Below are 23,999 nucleotides of genomic sequence, written 5' to 3'. Positions count from 1 at the left end.
CTAGATGCAAGAGATTTTTCGTGGAAACTTGCCTTTTAAATGTGGTTAAAACTGTAGACAAGGTAGCTTAAAAAAAAACAATGATGAAGAAATCAATGATAATGGAGAAATTTTTTTAGTATTTGAAAAAATGTACGACACATTAATAAATTAAAATTTTGGCTTATGAAATTTCAACCTGTTGAAATCTGTTCATAAATTTTATATAGTTGTTATAGTTCATTGCTATATTTCATTATTAACATAATTAAATATTGCTATATTTAATAATATACTGCTATATTTCATTATTAACATAATTAAACTGGAAACTGCAAAACCAAAGACAAATCTAAAATCAATATTTCTCCCTAAGAGCAAATCTAGATAAAAGAAAATAACTTAAATGAACCAAAGCTACCTATTAGGATAATTCTCCTTTCTGTTTTTAATTTTTAAACATTTCATTTTAGCCAAACTGCTCACTTTCAAGTTGGTGGCATTTTTATTGTATAGCTGAAGAAAAAAACAAAATTCAAACTTTACCTGGTTTTAAAGAAAAATATAGACTTGTTTTGCTGTGAGCTTGTACACTTCTAAGTAAATAATCTATTCATCATACCCAAGGCATGTGGGTTTATTATTAGTCTTATTAAGGATGTTTTTAGGTTCATAGGCTTTCTTAGAAACTTTTAATAAACCTCTGAGAATGAAGTTAAAATTCAAAATTATATTTCTTTTCTGAGAAATTTGTTTTAGGTTTAAAAATTTTTTTATTTTATTAAATGAATTCAACTGCATATTTTAAATATTGAAATAAAATGCAGTGTTTATGAGCAGTTATTTAAGAATATCTACAGATAAAAGATTTTTAATATTTAAATTTTAGCTTGAATTTGGAATACTAAAACTTTTTTCAAATTATTTAAAAATATTTTAATACATGTAGCATGAGTTTGTCATATTTTAATCTTTCTTACATGAAAACTTAAGTGTTATCTAAGGAGAAACATTATATGAACTCATTTTGCATGAAATACAGTTGTAGAAAGCAGTCTACTTCTTGATTGAAGATCTTCTTCATTCAGAAGTTAATGCTCTATGCACATTTGTAATTTCAACTTTTTATGATCTTTAAGAATAGATAGTTTAAAATAGGTTCTTGTATTCAACACATGTCATAAAGGTTATCTATGCCCTTAAAAATTCTTTAATGTACATATATGTAACTATGGTTAACCAATTTTACTAAAATACTTGCTTATCGTAATGCATCTAAATTGATTTGCCTTGGAAAAGCAAAATCTTTATCTATTACCAAAGTAATGTTTTTGAGATTTACCACAATGTAATGTTGTTCTTTAAAAAGGAAGGAAAAATTTAAACAGATGATTTTTTTTTATTTCTAAGTAAATGCCATATTTAAAATCCATAGTACCAATCTAATAAATATTTATTAATTATAATTCTCTGGAAATTTATCTTGTCTAATTTTATATTACTTTTAACCCCTTTATATTTAAAATCATTTACTTTCAAAGTTAGATATGTTAATGCTTGGATATCCTACTCCTGCTTGTAAAAATAATTTGGTATATATATCAGCAAAATCTTTTTCTTTTCCATGATAAAATTATAATTGTTAGTTAAAATTACATAGTTAAAGCAATAAAGTTGTTTATAATAAACAAAGGAAAGTCATTTAGAATTATAGGAGTAAAAATTCCTTTTTAAATTTAAATGAATATTTGTGATAGATTCTAAGACCAGATCTAAATAAAAGGAAAAGTTAATAATTGTATGATTTGTCTTTTCTCTTCCGGCCATAATCACCCTTGTGTGCCTAAAGCCTAAAATGATATGGCTATCTTAAGCTACCAACATTAGTTAAAAAGTCAAGATAACCGATCTTATCATCACTTTCTTCATGTATTTTATCATCAGTTTATTTACTTATATTGTTAACCAGCTTCAAACTCCTTCCCCATAAAAATTTTATGGGCTAATTATGAACAATATTACAAACTAAAAACTTGGGCTGGGAAATTGAAAGCGTGAAGTACTGAGAAAGCTACTTGATAACTACCAGTTGCTACTTATTCAAATAATTTGTAACCTTGAAAATCGCAGTCATCAAAAGCAGAGCTAGAGCTCTGACGTGAACAGTATTTGACTGCCCCCTAATGGACCAGTTCAAATCTCAGCCCAGTCCTAAGTCCTGTCAGCTCAGCCCTTGAGAAAAGGGCTGAGACTGTGTCTTAAGAAAAGATTTATGAACTAAATCTTAATTTCACACAATTACATCCATGCTGCCAATAGCTGTGAAAAGCAGTTATACTGTGGGCCAGTCATACTGAGAGGCTGAAGCAGCACTGCTAATGAAAACTCACCTGCTTCAGGGCTGAATGAAGCCTACTGTGAGGGAAGAGGAAAAATAGCAGAAACCCAGAAGTGAAGATCATTGGAGATACCTCTAAAGGCACTACCTAAAATACATCTCACAACAGATGTTATTTGTTTGTTCATCTTACCGTGAATGGATATGACCCAGTGTAGTTAAAGAGTTTTAAGGATTCTCACTTGAAATGACAGAATTGGCTGTCACCTGAATTTTAAAGACAAAAATTGGGATGTTGCTTTCCAGTAAGCTGATATTGGAAAATGACACATTTCATCCTAAGACACTGTGACTTGAATAAAATTCAGTTAACTAAGGATAGTTTCTGTGTACACAGTTATATGATGACAAATAAGAAATCATAAGAAATAATAGTGGAAAATAAGAAATCAGAAAAAATAGTGGAAAATTTACACAAGATTTACACAAAATTTACATCATAGTGGGAAAAAAAAGAGAATTTGTAGTGGAATTAGCAGAAGCATTTTTAAATGCTTCATTCACATGCATCCATCCCTCATCCCTATAATTCTAGATGTTCAATAGCATAGAAAAAAAATAAGTTTGCAATAAATGTTCTCATCAGTGGCATATCACTCTAATTTTTTTTTTCCCCCTCAAGGAAGTTCTGTGTGAATAGAATATGTGTTTGATAAGAGGAAGATGTTTAATCTCCCAGTTCCCCAGGCATGAATTTTCTCTTTTTTGAAGGCCTGGACATTTTCATGAAGTTGGAGGGATTTTCCTCCTGCTCATTTCTCCCTACGAGCGATCTCAGAATGGCATCAACATAGTTCGTTGGAGTGTTCAGTTCTGAGCTGTAAGTTTATATGAGAATCTCAGGGACTTTGCCTTGTGGGTGATCAAGTTCCGAATCTCATGCCCAGTTTGCAGAGATACCACCGCTGCTTTCCTTCCTGGCTAGTATTAAAATCACAGCCTTGGGTGGTCAGCAGAGGTAACTTATCCCCCACGCATTGTCAGGGGCTGTACCCCAGCAGGTGGCTTCATGCAGGTCCCAGCCTCTGCTGACCGGCTGTGTCCAGCCGCTTCCTCAAGCAGCGTGGAAGGCGGATCTAACTGCTCTTACAGAGCTTAGCTCCTCTCACAGCAGCAGCCTTTTCTCTGGTCACCTCCTGTGGAGATTCTCCCTTCGATAAACTAAATATTTCAGTGAAAAAGCAGAGTTGTCAGTCGGCCCTGTGTCTTCGGAAAAGCGAGTGTGGTGGGGAGCGTAGTTGGGATTTGCTCACAATAGACCACCCTGACCCAAAGCTCAGAAAAGAAGGTAGTTTTTAATTCTTCTGGTGTTGCTTTAATCAGCGACTGGACACGGAGGGCATACACAACAGAGATTTGGAATCATGAAGTGCTGCACCAGCGGAAGAGATTAGGACAGGAGAGGCAGCAGAGTGGCGTGGATGCTAGATTTAGGGGTGAGCTGACCTGTGTTCAAGTTACAGCCCTCATCCTCTGCAGTCTTAGACCTTCTGCGTGCCAGACAACCTCTGAGCCTTGGTTGGACATTCATGTAATTATTAAACTCTCAGAATTATTGTATCATTATCATAAGTCCTGATATACAGATAACCAGTTCTCTCAGCTCGTCTTCCTTCTTCAAGACACAGCTGGCTCTTCCTGTCCTTTATCGTCCCCACGTGTGTTGGAGAAACAGCTTATCCATTTCCACACACACATACTTACCCATGCACACTCCTGGATTCTTACTGAAATTGCTTTGAACCAACCTATACATCAATTTGAGAGAAGAATTAACTCCATTTATTTAGGTCCTTAATATCTATCAATAACTTTACATACTTTGCACAAATGTCTTGCAAATTTTTCTTAGATTTGATGCTATAGTAAACTGTTGATGCTATTGTAAAAGGCATTTTAAAAAATGCTTCATTTTTCAATTGTTTGTAATTGATATAGAGATATTAAATTGACTCCACAAAAACCTTTATAAACTTTATAATGCTAATAATGTATTAGTTTGAATTTGTTAATGTTCACACTGATATCATTTGTGAATAGTGACAATTTTATTTCTTCCAGCATGTATAGCATTGATTTGCTCACCTTGCTTTACTACATCTGCTAAGTCCTCCAACGCAGACCACCCCCCACACACACACACAGTGTTTATTTATTTGGCTATACCAGGTCTTAGTTGTGAGTTGAGGGATTTTTAGCTGTAGTATGAGAACTCTTAGCATGTGGGATTGAGTTCCTGGACCAGGGATTGAACCTGGGCCCCCTACATTGGGAGCTCGGAGTGTTAGCCACTGGACCACCAGGAAAGTCCCCAGTGTAGTCTTGAAAAGATGCAGTAATAGTGGGTATCACTGCCCTGTTCTCAACCTCGAAGTGAACATCTCCAAAAATTTCCCATTTAGGTATGTTATATGCTATGGATTTTTATAAATATCCTTAATAAATCAAGTAAGTTGCCTTCTATTTTTAGCTTGCATAGTTAAAGTCAGGATCTGATCATTTCCTTTCTGGAGCCTCTGTTGTAAGCAAAGTTAAAGACAAGTGACACACTGGCAGAAAACATTTGTGAGTTATAGAACAGAGGGGCTAACCTCACTAAAGAATTCTGCTTGCATTGCCAGATTCCGTTTTCTCACACACAGTTCCAAACACTGTGTTCCAGCCCACTGCTGTCAGGAATGAAAGTTTCACCCATCCATGAGCAAAAATAAGTTAGTCTTTTGTAAAGCTAAATGTACTCCTTTCAAGGGACTGTCTTTTCTTCTGTGCATGTATTCTCTCAGATTTTTAACAATAAAATACTCTTTTTCTTATACTATTCTAACAATCATAATTTAGGTTTTTTTAGTGTTCTTGTTTGATAAACTAAAATATTAGGAACTCTTCACAGGTCCCTCTAAATTCTTTAACTGACTTGATTCTGACCTAATGCATATCGGGGACATTCAGGGTATTGATGAAGGAAAAGGAGCCAACACATTAAGGAGATGGGATGGGACTAGAGGAGGACCATGAGAGAGTGTGAAGAAGGAAGTGAAGCAGGACAGTGAGACCTCACAAAGCCAAGGAAGAAAGGTTTCAACCTGGTGACTGTGGCTGGCTGGGTCAAATGCGGGCGAGAGCTAAGCAAAATGAAGACCATAAAACATCTATGGGGTTTAGAAATAAAGAGGACATTAGTGATTCCAGTGCTAAAAATTTCAGTGGAGCAGCACAGCCAAGACTGAATGCCGTGAACCAAGGAAAGCAAGGGTGGTAAGGAACTGGAAACATTGGCTAGTAGGATTTTTCTGAGAAATTTAACTTTGAAGGGAGAAGAGTGTCTCAGCTCCAGTAGGACTGGGAGTTGGTTAGTTGATTGGTTGCTTGCTTACTTGCTCGATTAGTTAGTTGGTTGGTTGATTTGTTTGTTTTGAAGGTTAAGAGGTGATTGAGTAAGACTAATGTTAATGGAAAAGCCAGTGGAGAGACAGGGATATTGAAAATAGAGGGGAGAAAGGAGATGATGTCAAGAGAGGCGGAGAGGAGGAGATGAAGTGGAATATAGGACACAGATGGGAGCTTTGTCTGAGGGCAGGAAGGGAGCCCATCAACCTTTGTGCATCATAAAGGGTGCATCATCCAGGGCTTAGCCTTGGACCTTGTGGCTTCTACACAGCTCAGCAGTAGCAGTTGTGTGAATGGTGCCCCAGACTTGTGCGAGGTTCATCCTGCCCGGTCGTACACAGCAGTCTAGGACACAGGTCAATATGTAAGTTGGAGTGACACAATTTGAGAGGGTTACCACCAAGAAGAATAGCCCATGAAAGTCCCTCAAGACAGAGCAGTCAACAAATCAGAGAGGGTTAGGAGAGGTGAAAGGGAAAAGGTATCATCTTTTCTCCTCTCCGCATCTCCCATGCCAAGTTTCCATCAGGTTTCACCCCATCTCCTTCATACTAACCCTTTCCACATTCTTCTTCCATTCACCCATCACAGTGTTCATTCTCTTGGGTTCATTTTACATGGACAGGTTTTAGGAAGAAGTCAGTCTCTTACAGAACAAGATATGGATTTAAATAGTTAAAGACCAGATATGAACCTAAAAGGATGCATCCCTCAAAATGAAGTGAACTGGTCAGTAGAAGAGATCTTTTGAAAAGAAGTCCTTCTTGTGCCTTTATATACCTTAGAACCCATCAAGAGCCATGGTGTTCAGTGTGCCACCCACATAAAAGCACCCAGCCCAGGGGGACGTGGGGTGGAGATCTGTCCCTTGTAAGAATAATGTTGGCAATTTAGAATTCTTTTTTTTTTTTCCAATTTAGATCAACACGTATTGAACCAATACTCTATTCCATATAGTTAGACATTGTTTCCCCAACTATGTCCAAACTTCAGACAATAACCTGAGGAAGGAGCTGGGGTGATAGTTTCTGCAGAAAATCTGTGAGTAGGATCATGAAAAAACATTCACCAGTTGGAGGTGGTCAGTTTGTCTCAGGAGAAAGGAACAGAAACGGGGGACTTAGAGAAACTCAGTTAAGGCCAGAGTCTTTGAAATGGGAAGAAGGTGGAGTCAGCGTGTGCATAAAACTGGACCCGAATTCTGCACATATTCACTGATGTGTGCGTGCCAAGTTTTCCTTCAGTCATGTCCAACTTTGTGACCCCATGGACTGTAGCTCACCAGAGTTCTCTGTCCATGGGATTCTCCAGGCAAGAATACTGGAGTGGGTTGCCATGCTCTCCTCTAGGGGATCTTCCTGACCCAGGGAGTGAACCCGCATATCTTATGTCTCTTACGTCTGCTGTATTGGCAGGCAGGTTCTTTACCCCTAGTACCACCTGGGAAGCCCATATTCACTGATAGGGCCTCACAATATTGTCAGGGATGGGAGGACCCAACAGTAGAGTAAAAGGATAAGATCTCCAAGTTTAGAAAACAACCACCAGGAGGCCAGTTTCTCTCCACTCACCTTAACATGGACTTCCCTGGTGGCTCAGCGGGTAAAGAATCTGCCTGCAATGCGGGAAATCTGGGTTCAATCCCTGGGCCTGGAAGATCCTCTGGAGAAGGGAAAGGCTCCACTCCAGTATTCTGGCCTGATGAATTCCATGGTCTGTATAGTCCTTGGGATCACAAAGAGCTGGATATGACTGAGTGACTTTCACCTTAACATAACAGCTTTTTTTTTTTTTAAGAGAAGACTTTACTAGCTTCCTTCAAACAAATAATAAATCCTGTGCCCTGAAAAGGTGGGGTTTTAGTTGAGCTCAGACTCTTCACAGAGGTCAGGGAGGCCTCCCACAAGTGATCTCAGCGACGGGGCTGGATTCACCTTTGCTTTGCTGAGTGGCATTGCTGCTCCTCTTGGAGATCCTGCCACCTGAGCTCCAGATGGGGATGGGCAGTATCATGTCTGCCTTGTTGACAGAGCACGTTGTAGGTGCCCAGCTGACGTTTTCTAGATGTTAAATGAATGCTCCTTCCTGTGATGCAGTAACTGTCTCTTTAGAGTGAACAGCAGAGGCCTCACCTCCATCTGAATTCCACCAGGAACAGAGAAATGGCCTCATAGGCCAAGATCCCCTGGGCTTCCTGTGGGTGGCGTCCTCCGTCCCTGGCGAGGATGTGCAAAGAGCCTCAGCCAGAACACCAGGCTGAGAGGATAAGGACTTCCTTCCACAGCATGCAGGACGAGCGTTGGCAGAGAATCCAAGAAAGCAGAGAGGGCCTCGCTCATCCCCATCAAGTCAAACTGAGTACCTCAGAGATCATTCTCATCTGTTTTTTCCCCCTCAAGGAAGGGTGAGCAAGCAGAAAAGTATGTCCTTAGGCAGCAGTCCAGTTGGCTTCAAAAAGCTATCAAGGAGTCATTTCAGAATCCCTTTGCACAGACATGTCTAGAATATTGACCAGAGAGGAGAGGAAGACTGTTACTGAGAGATTCTCCCCTCAGCTGCCCATTTGGCAGGGGCCCCATAGACATTGCTGCAGAAGCTATTGACACAGCTTTTATGTAGGCATCCTCCATCTTTATAATCCCCAAGTTTCAATAAAAACTACCTCCATTTGCACAGATGGCAGGAAGACTAGACAGCAAGATATGCTGTCTACAGACCAGTATTGGCTCTTTTTCAGTACCTGCCAACTATAGTAAGGACTCTTAATCATCTTCTAACTTGTATTATGACAGAATGATAAATGATAAGCACTTGAAGACTAAACAATATTTTGTCATCAGAGTCAAAACATTAGCCTGCAACTTTGGGAATTTTACATTTTAAAGGGGTTCCTCCTTCAACCCTTCTTTTATTCCTAAATGATCCATTAATTCATTTTAAAAAATTAATGAGCACCAACTAAGTACCAGGCACTAGGTTAGATAATAGAGATTCATGATACAGAGGGCAAGGGGGTAGGTAGGGAATAGATTTTATTTCCCTTCCACATACAATTTATACCTTGAGTTATTATCAGGAAGATTCCATTCTGGGGTGAACAATGGGGATTTTTAGAAACACAGTTGGTAAGGTTCTGTTTGTACAGGGTCAGTCTTTCCCCTCCCCTTCCTTCACCCATACTGGGTAAATGTAGCCTATTTTTTTCCCCCAAGGAAAAGGAAACAACCTTGATCCTTCCTGTCTTTGACCCTGGATTGTTTGTCTCACTCAGAATGGGTCTGCATCTGTGAGATGGACAATTAATGGGGCCAACCCTTGGGGAACTCAAGGTCATCTTCATAATAAACCCCATGAGGGAAGACAGTGTTCTGCCTTCAGAATCTCCTACACAGCCTCAGCTGTCTATTTCAAAACTGTCTTTAAAACCAAGTTGTTAATCACCTCTTCTAGATCAATAAAAAGTATTATTAGAAAGTTGCAAGGATATTTCTGTTGCCTAATCATGTACAGTCCCCTTTCAGCTTTCAAGAGTTTGGGGTTACTTAAAACAGAAACCATGTATGTCACATGACTTTTGACATAATAACATGAAGAAGTAGGAGAAGCTTTATTATAGTCCTGTTATTTCTCTCATAGAAGTTGTATAAAAAGATCATGCAATGCTAAGGCCTGGCAAGTTTCCGTCAAAGTTCTGGTTTTTTCACCTTGCATTGCAATTGCCAGTGAACTGTGGTGTTGGAGAAGACTCTTGAGAGTCCCTTGGACTGCAAGGAGATCCAACCAGTCCATTCTGAAGGAGATCAGCCCTGGGATTTCTTTGGAAGGAATGATGCTAAAGCTGAAGCTCCAGTACTTTGGCCACCTCATGCGAAGAGTTGACTCATTGGAAAAGACTCTGATGCTGGGAGGGATTGGGGGCAGGAGGAGAAGGGGACAACAGAGGATGAGATGGCTGGATGGCATCACTGACTCGATGGACATGAGTTTGGGTGAACTCCGGGAGTTGGTGATGGACAGGGAGGCCTGGCGTGCTGCAGTTCATGGGGTCTCAAAGAGTCAGACATGACTGAGCGACTGAACTGAACTGAACTGAACATTAATCAAGGGTCTTCCATGGGCCAGGCATTCTCCAGCACTTCATAAACACTAGCTGGTCTGCTTCCTGGGATATTATCACTAACCCAGTTTTAAATATGAGAAAACTAAAGTTTACAGCTTGCTCAAAGTCACGTAGCTAGGCAGTGGCAGAGAGAGTTGTAATCTGGATCTGATGGTCTCCAGGGTACTTCATTACTAATGAATATTTTTATTTTTTTATTTTTCATATTTTATTTTATTATTATTATTTGCTTTACAATATTATATTTGTTTTGCCATACATCAACATGAATCCACCACGGGTGTACACGTGTTCCCAATCCTGAACCCCCCTCCCACCTCCCTCCCCATACCATTTCTCTGGGTCATCCCAGTGCACCAGCCCTAAGCATCCTGTATCCTGCATCGAACCTAGACTGGCAATTCGTTTCTTATACGATATTATACATGTTTCAATGCCATTCTCCCAAATCATCCCACCCTCTCCCTCTCCTACAGAGCCCAAAATACTGTTCTATACATCTGTGTCTCTTTGCTGTCCCGCACACAGGGTTATCATTACCATCTTTCTAAATTCCATATATATGTGTTAGTATACTATATTGGTGTTTTTCTTTCTGGCTTACTTCACTCTGTATAATTGGCTCCAGACCTAACTGATATCTATAGGACATTTCACCCCCAAACAATGAATTTCACCTTTTTCTCAAATGCACATGGAACCTTCTCCAGGATACATCACATCCAGGGCCATAAATCTAGCCTTGGTAAATTCAAAGCAATTGAAATCATTCCAAGCATCTTTTCTGAAAATTTTAAAATAGTGATTCACATCCCATTGGTGGCTCATGAGATCAACTTAGTGACTTTTTAAGTGAATGAGATAGAATGGTAATGATCAGAGTTCATCCACCGTAGTAAAAGGTAAGTAATATTTGAAGAAATTTTGTTTTCTTTGTGTGTGTATGTGTGTGTATTTGTATGCCAAATTGTGATGTGATGCAAAATTTATTTCTAACTGTGAGTTACTATCTTAATCTTAAAGCTGCTTCACTAAGAAATATTGACTCTTACTCATTCATGTTCCAGGGCTTCCCGGGTGGCACAGTGGTAAAGAAACCGCCTGCCAAGGTAGGAGACCCAGGTTCGATCCCTGGGTTGGGAAGAACCCCTGGAGGAGAACATGGCAACCCATTCTAGTATTCTTGCCTGGAGATTTCCATGGACAGAGGAACTTGGCAGGCTACAGTTCATGGGGTCCCAAAGTCAGACATGGCTAAAGCGACTAACACTTTCACTTTCATGCATGTTCCAAACACAGGAAGACTAGTTTTTATAAACCTGCCCTCCGTGGAAATCTTTGTAGGAAAGCAGTTAAGAGATTTAAAAATTTATGACTTTCATTGATTTTTTTAACCTATGAAATCCTTTCCGTGTAGGAATAGGCTTAAAAAACCGACCTCCAGAGCCTCACAGCAGAGAGTTTTCCTAAAATAGTCAGAGTTGACTGGTCTTATGCCCAGTTGCTCACAGTAAATCATTCATCGATCACTACAGAAAAGGCAGAGAAAATCTGTTCTGCTTTTGTAAAAACAAAAACTCAGTGGGGAGAAAAGAATCCAAGGGCCACGCTCCCCACTGAGGGAAGGCCTCATGGATGCAGCAGGTTCCATAGGAGAGTGAGCATCGCCACATCTCAGTGTCCCCATGAAAGGCCAGATGCTGCTCCTTGATGTGTTTGCAGGATCTTGAGGGTCATCAGGACTAAAGCTCAAAATATCCAATAATCTACTCATGCTCTCTATCAATATCACTAAAAGCTTGACATGTAGTATAACTCAGACCTAGCTTTAGTGTCTGTATCAAACTCCTGCCCGTTTACAAATGGCGTGATTCGTTAAACAAGGAGGGTCAGCCGGCATCACTGACTTTAGGAGAGTGAACACTCTGGCGGGAGAACACTTCATCACAATGCAGCATGGGCTGGGAGGACTCAGAGCTCACAGGGCATTTTCCCAAAAACCAGAGTAGAAGTGCCCTTCATATGCTCAGCAGCCGTTCATTATTTCTGTTGTTGTTGTTTAGTCGCTAAGTCCTGTTTGACTCTTTGCAATCCCATGGACTGTAGCCCACCAGGCTCCTTTATCCATGGGATTCCCCAGGCAAGAATAGTGGAGTGGGTTGCCATTTACTTCTCCATGGGATCTTCCTGACCCAGGGATAGAACCCACATTCCCTGCATTGGCAGGCAGATTCTTCAATGCTGGGCCACCTGGAAAGTCCACATTCCTCATCTTCACATGGAGTCAATAATACCAACAACACAAATGTGTTAGGATTAAGTGAAACAATTAGGAAACACCCAGTACGCAGTAGATGATGCTCCCCAAAGGTTAGGTTGTCTAGTCCTCTGCTGTATTAAAAGGCACCATAAAGTGTGAAAGTTAAAGTCTCTTAGTTGTGTCTGACTCTTTCCAACACCATGGACTGTAGCCTGTGAGGCTCCTCTGTCCATGGAATTCTCCAGGCAAGAATATTGGAGTGGGTAGCCATTCCCTTCTTCACGGGATCTTCCTGAATCAGGGATCAAACCCTGGTCTTCTGGTTGGTAGGCATGTTTTTTACTATCTGAGCAACTAGGGAAGCAAAAAGCACTGGACCCCCAACCCAAGGAAATTCCTAGCCATGATGCCAACCTTCATGGGCATGATTAGGAAAACTTTGCCAACATCCCTTGTTCCCTTCAATTAGTCATAATGAACTGTAGCCCTGCCTGAGAATGCACTCTCCTTAAATCAATTTATTTGAAGTTTCATCTTGTACTTTTTTCCCCTACATTGTACATTTTATAACTTTGACTCATTTGTTTTGCAACTGGAAGTTTGCACCTCTTAATCCCTCTCGCCTATTTCTGTCTAACCTCTATTCTCTCTTTTTTTTTTAAAAATATGTGACTCCTAAATTTTTATTAGATATTTAACAAAGAACCCCACATATCTTTATTTTCTGGAAAATATTCTTTAAAACTTGAGAGAATGGCTCTCACATCTATGTTTCTGGAATCTCTCTGGTCATCCTATCTACAGATACAGTAACTTTGCAAATATTAATTATATTTCCTTTCTGCACTTTCTCATTTAATCCAGCAGTTATTCAGCTCTCATTCATTTTCTTTTATGTTGCCTGCACAAGGAGTAGACTTTTAGATCATCCTCACGGAGGACTTATGCTCCTTGAAATGCAGATTCCTGATTTTCTCTAGCATGATGGTTAACAATGGGCCTCTGGGGTCAGAGAGATGATTCAGATCAATCTGTGTGATTTTGCATTTCACTTCCCTAACCCTGAAACTCTCAAGAGTCTTCTCCAACACCACAGTTCAAAAGCATCAATTCTTCTGCGCTCAGCTTTCTTTATAGTTCAACTCTCACATCCACTCATGACTACTGGAAAAACCATAGCCTTGACTAGACAGACCTTTGTTGGCAAAGTAATGTTTCTGCTTTTCAATATGCTGTCTAGGTTGGTCATAGCTTTTCTTCCAAGGAGCAAGTGTCTTTTAATTTCATGGCTGCAATCACCATCTACAGTGATTTTGGAGCCCAGAAAAATTAAGTCAGGCACTGTTTCCACTGTTTCCCCATCTATTTGCCATGAAGTGATGGGACCAGATGCCATGATCTTCATTTTCTGAATGTGGAGCTTTAAGCCAACTTTTTCACTCTCCTCTTTCACTTTCATCAGGAGGCTCTTTAGTTCTTCTTCACTTTCTGCCATAAGGGTGGTGTCATCTGCATATCTCAGGTTATTGATATTTCTCCTGGAAATCTTGATTTCAGCTTAAGCTTCATCAAGCCCAGCATTTCTCATGATGTATTCTGCATATAAGTTAAATAAGCAGGGTGACAATATACAGCCTTGACGTACTCCTTTTCCTATTTGGAACCAGTCTGTTGTTTCACGTCCAGTTCTAACTCTTGCTTCCTGACCTGTATGCAGGTTTCTCAGGAGGCAAGTCAGGTGGTCTGGGATTCCTATCTCTTTCAGAATTTTCCAGTTTATGGTTTATTGATCCACACAGTCAAAGGCTTTGGCATAGTCAATAAAGCAGAAGTAGGTGTTTTTCTGGAACTCTCTCTCTTTTTCAATGATCCAGTGGATGTTGGGAATTTGATCTCTGGTTCCTCTGCCTTTTCTAAAACCAGCTTGAACATCTGGCAGTTCACAGTTAATGTATTGCTGAAACCTGGCTTGGAGAATTTTGAGCATTACTTTCCTAGCGTGTGGGATGAGTGCAATTGTGCGGTAGTTTGAGCATTCTTTGGCATTACCTTCCAACCAGTCCATCCTAAAGGAGATTAGTCCTGGGTGTTCATTGAAGGGACTGATGTTGAAGCTGAAACTCCAATACTTTGGCCACCTGATGCAGAGAGCTGATTCATTTGAAAAGACTCTGATGCTGGGAAAAATTGAGGGCAGGAGGAGAAGGGGATGACAGGGGATGAGATGGTTGGATGGTGTTACCAACTCAATGGACATGGGTTTGGGTGGACTTCGGGAGATGGTGATGGACAAGGAGGCCTGGTGTGCTGCAGTTCATAGGGTCACAAAGAGTCAGACATGACTGAGTGACTGAACTGAACTGAACTGAACCCTGAAACAGGAAGGATATTATCACCCACACATTGATTGAAGGTATCAGTTCAGTTCAGTCTTTCAGTTCAGACCCTCAGTTCAGGGTCTTTTCAAGTGAGTCAGTTCTTTGCATCAAGTGGCCAAAGTATTAGAGTTTCAGCTTCAGCGTCAGTCCTTCCAATGAATATTCAGGACTGATTTCCTTTAGGACGGACTGGTTGGATCTCCTTGCAGTCCAAGGGACTCTCAAGAGTCTTCTCCAACACCACAGTTCAAAAGCATCAATTCTTCGGCACTCAGCTTTCTTCACAGTCCAACTCTCACATCCATACATGACTACTGAAAAAACCATAGCTTTGACTAGACAGACCTTTGTTGGTAAAGTAATGTCTCTGCTTTTTAATATACTGTCTAGGTTGGTCATAGCTCATAGCTGAGATTATCCACAGTGCAAACTACCCAGTACACAGTAAGCCCATTGAGTGTTACCTGTTATTATGTAGTATTATCTCTCCTTATTCCAACGTGGTCCTGAATTTCTCTCATTCACACTTCATCTTTCCTTCTGCATGTGTATTTTCATTATGTCACCTCAAATCCTTCTTATAAGGGATTAATGAGTAAATAAATCCATCTGTTTGATCCTGTTAGCTCATGGTTTTGCTTTCCTGTTTCCAGGGGTGAACAAGTCTTTGATTCCACGCACAAGTAGGACAATCTCTTTGACTTTGTTTACTGTTGCTTTCCTAAAGCAGATTCATAATAAGCCTTGATTCCATTCTTGGTAGAGTTAATGTTTGGTATGACGGTGATTATTTTAAATGTTATAATTAAGGACATTACTCAGAGAAACTGTAAACTAAGAGTAACGCCAGAAAACTCAACTCATAGAGCTTTGCAAAAATTAAACAGATAATATGAAAAGAGTTAGGCCATATCAGTAATTTCTTCTCATTACTTAAGATTCCTGTCCCCTCTTTCACATAGATTATGCACTGACTGAAGGCAGTACAATCACTCCTTTGTGCCCAAAAGGATATTTTCCCTGTGGGAATCTCTCCCAGTGTTTACCTCGTGCTTTTCACTGTGACGGCGTGGAGGACTGTGGGAACGGAGCTGATGAGGAGAACTGTGGTGAGTCCACTTGCTCAGCTCCATACGGGCACGCCCCCTTGTGAACTCCCCAGAACTGTGCATGGATCGAATGCTAACAGTGATGAACTGGAAGAGGTGATTTGGTATTCCGTAGGGAATCCTATCGTGACATGACTAAACAACTCCTCTCCAATGGATTTGTGATAATTACTTGCATCTTCATATTTAGAGGTGGCTTAAATCAGAAACACAGTATGATAAAAAACAAAATAAAACTATTTTAAATCCTACTCAGATACCCATATTTTAGTTTTAAATGGCTTAAACGATGACCACTTCCTTCTGGCTTGGAAATTGGGTTCAGCTGCAAGAATATCTATAAAGTGTGAATAGATCTTCCTAGAGAATTATTCAGTAGACCTATATCGTGTCCACTATGTCCTCCCCAAGACAGCAGGACATGACAGGCTCAGGGGAGACAGGCACCTCACCCTTGTGGGGTTCACAGGGACCGTGTGAACAAGGATGTGAGCAAACTTGTACCTAAATAAATAATTTAAGAGAGTAGTAAGCCCCATGAGGTATGCAGATCAGGATAGTGGGAGAGGAAGTGACTTGGGGGAAAGGCTACTTTAAAGACATAGCCACAAAACCCCTTGCTGAGATGGCGATATTTGACTTGAGAATGAAAGGAAAGAAGAGGAAAACCATGAAATATTCTGGAAGAACAGAGTTATAGGCAAAGGGAACAGCACATGAAAGACCCAGAGGCTTAATGAAATAAGGTAGCTGTGTGTGTGGGAAGTAAAAGCCAGACTGAGATGGGCAGAGCGAACAGGATAAAGAGCGTAAAGAGGTAGGAGAGGCCAGACCAGAAGGGTCTCACAGGCCACTTTAGGTCTGTGTATCAGGACTGTATATGTCTTCTCATCTAACCTGTGCATTTTGCCTGTGGAGAAACTGATGTCCCGAGAGGTTGACATGTCTAGTCAGTCGTAGAGTAGACCCTAGGACCCAGGTGTCCTGAATCTGGAAGAATCATGTGTGTTTTCTACCACACCAAACTGCCCCTCCTTGGCACGGCCCAGCTAGCAACCAGGGGTGACAGCAGAGTCCAGGAGTGCCTGGGTCTGGCTCTAGAATCTGCTCTCACGCCCCTGGGGACTCGTGCACGCTCCCAGCATCTCTGCCTTCACCACCTGTGCGTCACTCCTTCTCAGCCTGCAGGATAGAGTTCAGGTGTCCCATCCTCACCTCAGAAGCTTGGCTTCCTGGCCATGCCTTCCGCCCTGAGGTGTACCACTGTCTAGGACAAGTACCCTTTCTCTCTGCTGCTATCGCATCCTGCTGTGCCTGGATGACGGTACTAAAGATGGCCTCATCTTCCCACCGTACTTCTTTCACTAGACAGGAACATCTTGAGAAGGGTTCTTACAGGCATCTTACTTGCTTTGGTGTCACCAGAGCCTAGAACAGGCAAGGACAGTCAGTGCTCAGGAGTGGAGCAGCTCTCTGGGGGCCAAAGGCAAGCCACTCACGTTTTTGCCCTCTCCTCTTCACTGCGTGGGAATCTCAGACCATGCATGTTGTCTGCCTCATGGGAGTTTTCCAAATGAAAATTAAGTAATTCATGTAAAGACACCAATAGAATAATTTTTAAAACTGTTGATAATATTAATAAGAAATAAAAATAAACTAAAATTTGCAGGGATCTGCAAAAAGATACCTATGGAAGGAGTTCCCTGTGGTCAGGTGGTTAGAATTTCAGACTTTCACTGCTGTGACTTGGGTTCAGTCCCCACTGAGGTCCCATAAACCACACAGCGAAACCAAAAAAAAAAAAAAAAAGGAGAACAGTAAAGGGACCTGTGGGCAACTATTTAAATTTACTTTTCTATTTATATAAACTTTAGGATCCTGCATCATATTGTAAGTTTTATAGCCTCTAGCAGTTTATGCTAATACTAAGATAATCATATTTCAAAAATCAAGCCTTCTTTTTTTAAAAGAATATGTTTTCATTGCTAAAAAAAAGAGAAGGAAACCTGGCAAATAAGCAGATCATATCATCTGACAAATTGAGAAAATATTTTTCTCATAAGGACTAGACAAAATTTATTAAAAGGAGCTTCATTTTTGCCTTATTTAAAAAATCAAAGACATGAATTTTATCAGAATTCTTTACAGGTATCAAGTAGGTATCTGCATACACATACACAGATTATGTTTCCTTCTGAGGATCTCAAAATTAAGATCAAACATTTAAAATGTCAGCATTAGAAATTGATGATATTTCTCAAGGTGAATATGGAAAATAATCATCATATATCTTAAATATTTGTAATTGCAGAAACAGACAAAACCCGAGATGTTTGCCTGCTTTTTCTTCCTTACCATTGTCGTTACCTTTCTATTACTTAAACCTTTAAGTTGATTTCATGATCAAATTTTTATATTTTTGCTTTGTAGATTGATATTTTATTTATAGAATAACTGACACATGTTCATCACCGTGTGTTTCACAGGAGACACTAGTGGATGGGCGACTATATTTGGCACAGTCCATGGAAATGCTAATAATGTGGCATTAACACAGGAGTGCTGTAAGTGGTATTGGTTCGAAGACTCAGTATCAGCTTTGCAAGCAACATGATTCGTGGTGCATGGATTTACCTGGGTAGTGTCGTTCATTCCCTTAAGAATCCCAATTTCAGTTCAATGTGTTTCAGTGGTCAACTGGTCTATTATCTGTTTGTGGGACTGAAAAGAGAGAAAAAGGAAAACAATAGGCTTACTCTGTGTATTAGCCTGTGACTGCAAGAATATATAGGTACTGAATACTTGTGATAAGTAATGAAGGTCTTACTCCCTTCAATCACCAACTTCTTTTCAGCCCCTCTGTTGGGCACTGAGAGGGCAAGGATAGCTAAAGTGTAGCCCCAATCTTCAAATACCTCACATGGCTCCACTGGAGACAGTTCCTTACAGAAGCAGGAGTGATAACGATATTAGTGCTGAACTGAAGGGAAAATGTTTGCACAAGGGGGTATGGAAGCCCTTTGGGAGAAATGATGTCTACACTAGGGAGGGTGAAAGATCCACAGACAAGGTGACACTGAGATGGACTCGGAGGTCCTTGGATGGAGGGAAGAGTAAGAGGTGACAGAATGAGCAGCGGAGCATGACCTACAGGGCAGTGGGGTAGGAAGTTCAGAGCATGCTTCCCGATGCTTTTCACACCAGTTTGCAGAGCGTAAGATGGAGGAGCAGCAGGTGGACCCAGAGGCCGGGGACCAACCCACAGGGGACTCTCGGTGCACAGTTCAGAGTTTTGCCTCTGTCCTATGGTAGAATTCTGTCTATATATATACACAGATTATATTATATACTATATATTACACACAATATATGTAAATGGATAGATAATTATATAATGTATTACAGTTACATACACACATTAGTATGTATACATAATATACATGTATAAAGTACATACATTAAGTTCTACACTAGTAGTATATTATATACTTTATAATATTAGGTCATAGCTACCACTTAGTATATAGTTTACTATATTCAAATATATCATACATAAAATTGGAAATCAAAAAAGAGTAAATTACAAAAAATGAAAAATAAATACATGAAAACTCTAGCATCTTCTTCCTGAGCCACAGTGGGTCATCTTGTACATACGCCATTGTGGAGGCCATTGCTGTCCACAGTGGGCAACCACCAAAGTCATGAGCTTATTTCCACCTAATGAAGAAGAGGAACCATCTGACAAGAAGTGTATGGACCAATGATTCTTGCACCAGAATTATAAAGAATGAGTTAGAACAGTGCTCTCAGCTTGAGACATGTATGCCCCTGGAGAACATTTGGCAACGTCTGGTACATTCTGCGTTGTCACTTGGAGAGGGGTGGGTGACTGCTGGCTTCTGGTGAGTGGAGGCCAAAGATGCTACTGAACCTTTTACAGTGTGCAGGACAGCACCCATGACAGAATGACCTGACCCAAATGTCAAACTTGCCAGGATTGAGGAGAAAGCTTGGTGAAGGAGACACTGAACATTACGTTTCTTGCAATGCTCCAGACTAACACTAAGAATCCAAGCCCAGAAAACACCTCTGGAAGGAGTGAGGTAGAGAGGGCAGCAAGAGGCATTTCATAAGAAGAATCAGAGTTTGAGGTGTGACTGACCTGCAGGTGAGGGAGTTACGCGCACGTTTCTGGTCTGGTCAATTGGCCCAGCTTCTACCACACGCAGTTCTTCTATTGGTAAATAAAGAGTTTCCCACCCTAGTAACGTAATCTAGTAATGTAACTACTTCAATGTCAGTTAAATATTGAAGTAAACATTCTGAAGTCATCTTTAAGAAGTTGAGATCATTAGCGTCAGCCTATGAGCAACAAAGAATATTTTCTAAAAGTTTGTACACTAGAATGTGTCTTCTGAATTAGGCAGGTACTCAATAAAAGTTTGTCGGATTTATTAAAAGTCAGTGAAATTAATTTTAAAAATAAAGTTTGAATAAAAGTGATCTAGAAGAAGCAGAGCAATCAGAAAGGATTTATAGTCAGATTTAAATCAATAATAAATATAAAAAATTGAAAATAACTCACTTTTTTTAGCTCCATCACAGCCAAGTACCATCGTATGCTCCATAAATCTCATTCCCCAAGACTCTCTCTCCTCTCTCTCTTTTCTCTCTCTCTCTCACACACACAAACACATACACGTGGTGATTGTTCTGTTGACCCACTTGACCGGGTTTCTCCAAAGATTTCTCACATGCTGTTATTTTAACAATTAACATAATTAGTAATAACATATAATAATGAATAGAATTACATGATGATGTTTATATATTATTAGTATATTATTACAAATCTTAATAATTATAATATGCCATTATATTAATAACTTACTCCTTTGGAGTCAATCCTAAATCATTTTTCTTCCCTCTGAATGCTTTAGATAGATGGATCTTTGGTTTTCTCTGCTTTATAGCTTCTCTACCACTTTTACCTACCACTTTAACTTCATAGCAATGAAAAACTAAGAACCAAAATAATGGGGTATCTGAGTTGGTTGGTTTTAGTAAGACACAATGGTGGCTATGGCAGAATCTGCATCTAACTCTCATCACAGCTCTAAGAGAAGTTTGAAAGGAGGGAAATAGTTGAATTTAGCTTTAACCAACAAGCATTTATTGAGCGGCCTTTCTGTGCCATTCAATTAAGTGAAATTAACTTAGTTATACCCATTAAATATTTGCTCAGGCACACTCACGGTTTTCATTGAGGAGAGCTTAATCTTGCTTCACTATATACTTTTTAAAACACTATTTAAACATGTTTGTGATTTCTTTCTAATCTCTTGTTAAATGCCTCTAAAATGACCACTGAAAGCTAGAACTGAAATGAATACCACATGAGTCTATATTCAGCTAGGAGAGATTTCTTGTTTGCTTTTATTTGGGGCCTGAATAAGTTCATTTAACAAAATATGACTGTTATACATTCAGTGGAAAAAGAACAATGTCAGTTACCAAAGATAAAGTCATAACTAAAGATAAGTATTTTCTCTTATTGAATCATTGCTCTTTTTGCCCCCTAGTTTTAGATCAGTACCCACAACGCTGTGTGTGCAAAGGAACTGAGTTGGAATGTGTAAATGCTGGCTTGAAGTCTGTGCCAATGGTTTCTAGCAATGTGACGTTACTGTGAGTAGCATTCAAATCTTGATATTTGCTCTGACCTCATATGAAAACCATACAGTCTAATCTTTGTTCTGTTTTATGCTACTTGTGTATTAGCAAAGTAATAGAAAACCATCAGCCATCAAAGAATTCTGCATGCTTCTTCTCCCGGGGAAAAAGTGTTTTAAACACTGTATGTTGGATTGTCCAGGTTATCTTTAACTCACAAACTTCTGGGATTCTTATTTCCAATTAATTTCCAATTTATGTGTTATTACTAATATGCCAGTGCTATTCAAGTGAAAATAAAACTTTGTGGGAAAAAAGGAAGAGCACATTACATGTTCTATCTTGTTTTAAATAATAGTAATTTGTCCTAGACTTTAAAGATATAGAAGATGCATGAAGATGACTATGGCATAATCAATCATGGAGGTTTTTTTTTTTTTAACTCTGCATAGATATTTGGAGAGCCTCAGGAAGTTGTTTGCAAATATATAATAATTTGGGCACGCGTGAATTGGTTAGGATTTTTGTTGTTTTTTGGATGTACTTGCTGTGTTTTAGTAAATTGTCTACAAAAGAGAAAATTAAATCACCATAGATGTTCCAGTCTATTATAATAGCTGGCTAATGTGGTCAAATATTTGCAAGCTGCTTTAATTTTGCCTTATGGACTTTTCATTTTCATGTGAAAGTTTTCATTTATTATGGGCATTTTCAAATGTGTATGAAGTAAAATGGAGCATGATAAAATATTCTCAAGCATGTAATTCTAGAAAAGAGATTGGTTAGTCATAAATTCCATAATAAAGTCTTCTTTACATGTTGTTTTAGGTCTCTCAAGAAAAACAATATTCACAGTCTTTCAGATAAAGTTTTCATCAAATACAAAGAACTTAAAAAGATGTAAGTAACTTTTAATAGTGTTTTTATGAGAAAATCTATGAGATGTTTTAAGCTGTTTTTAATCTGAGAATAAAATGAAATATAAAGTTGATTACCTTTATCATTAAGGTTATTTTTTTTAAGTAATTAAGGTTAGACATTAAAGCATTGAAAAGTATGCTTTTTTCCATTTCATAATTTAAACTAACAACTGGTTTTATTTAACCTTTTTTTTAGAGAGTTAAATTGGAGTTGCGATCGAGCATCTCAGTAAGAATATACGTAACTCCATGCTCTTACTTCAGAGCATTTGGAAAATGACATTGTAGATTCAGAGATACTAGATGCGCTCTTTAACCTGGAAGAGTGGTGGCAGAGACAGGAACTATCAGATCATTTAAAATGCATCATAATGGGGTCTAGACTGTCTCCCAGGATAAAAAAGAGCAAACACATGGTCTTGGTCAAATCAGTGAAATTAACATATTTGAGGAAGCGAGTGAAAGTCGCTCAGTCGTGTCTAACGCTTTGTGACCCCCATGGACTATACAGTGCATGGAATTCTCCAGGCCAGAATACTGGAGTGGGTAGCCTTTCCCTTCTCCAGGGGATCTTCCCAACCCAGGGATCGAACCCAGGTCGCATTGCAGGTGGATTCTTTACCAGCTGAGCCACCAGGGAAGCCCATATTTGAGGAAAGAAAACAATAAATAGGAAACAGTCAAACACAGAAACAGCATCGAGATGCCTCCAGCATCATCAAAGAAAGGAAACCAGGACCTGAGAGAGAAAGTCCCTAGACACAGTCTCCCCTGGGGGCAAGGAGGGACAGTCAGCCTACACCATGATGCCCATGAACTTTATTGTGATGCTGTCCATATCAGGATGGCAAATCTCTGTGCTTTGATTCCCTGCTCTTCAATCAACCTTATGACTATTACATTAATTTCCTAAATTATTTACACTAAAGTATTTGGGAAGTTACCTTGGATGGGGAATAAGACCATTCCAATTAGTGGAATGGGATACATCTGATTTAAATAAAGGAGTTAAATGTTCAACCTCTTGAGAGTTCGCTTACTGTGTGTCACTCCCTCTGAGCCTGAGTCACTCACTTGGGGATAATGGAGAGGTCAAATTTCTACAGTTGCAAAGATGATCGTCAGAATAGATTAGAAAATTAGCAAGACAATGTTGTAAGGTCATATCATCGTCTTACAATTTTTGCCCTTTAATATTCAGAATAGAAGAGAAGGTTTCTAGAAATGTGATATATGTTAAATTCCAGGACTAAAAAGAATCTGATTTTTTGCTGATACTGGACAAATGTACTTGGTTTGACGTGGCACCAATAGTTCTATGTTCTCATGAGTCTTTAGGTATAGACTCACTCATACAAGAAAGGAAGTCCCTGAAGAGTCCATTAGTGAGAAGAACCTTGTGTGAGCATGAAGAATCATGCCTGGGTTTGATGGTAGCTTCTGTGATTCCTATCTGCAGTGAGCGCCTTCTGTTCCATCCTATGCCATGTGGTCACGTTGTCATTGTTCCGCTGGAGTAGCTGTGCTTGACTCTAGGGTTCCAGATTCCTCTAGAGAAGAAATCTTAACAACACTGCTTCTGGTCTTACTGGAAATGCTTAGAATCACAACCTGTTCATTCTATGAATCAGTATTGCCTTTGAACTCCCTGATTAATGCTAAAGGGAAGAAAAATAATATAGCACTAGCAGAAAAGAAGGAAAAATATTCGTGTTTTAGAGTAGCTGTTTAAATCTATTATCTAGAATCATAGAAGTCTTATGAAGTTCCAA

General features: G+C 39.5%; 1 protein-coding gene across 1 annotated transcript in view; it reads left to right on the top strand.

Moving 5' to 3' along the window:
- The window catches only part of RXFP2 (relaxin family peptide receptor 2), a 74,206-nt gene that overhangs the window by 14,369 nt on the left and 35,838 nt on the right, over window positions 1-23,999 (top strand). Inside the window, exons 2-5 of the mRNA XM_069602120.1 lie at window positions 15,461-15,631; window positions 18,118-18,195; window positions 21,217-21,322; window positions 22,136-22,207. Coding sequence (XP_069458221.1) covers window positions 15,461-15,631; window positions 18,118-18,195; window positions 21,217-21,322; window positions 22,136-22,207 — 427 coding nt within the window. The remainder of the gene's footprint in view (window positions 1-15,460; window positions 15,632-18,117; window positions 18,196-21,216; window positions 21,323-22,135; window positions 22,208-23,999) is intronic.

This window comes from Ovis canadensis, chromosome 10 (genome assembly GCF_042477335.2).
Source record: "Ovis canadensis isolate MfBH-ARS-UI-01 breed Bighorn chromosome 10, ARS-UI_OviCan_v2, whole genome shotgun sequence".
In the NCBI taxonomy this organism is placed as follows: domain Eukaryota; kingdom Metazoa; phylum Chordata; class Mammalia; order Artiodactyla; family Bovidae; genus Ovis; species Ovis canadensis.
Note: the sequence above shows the minus strand (reverse complement) of the source record. Positions and strands in the feature narration are given on the sequence as shown.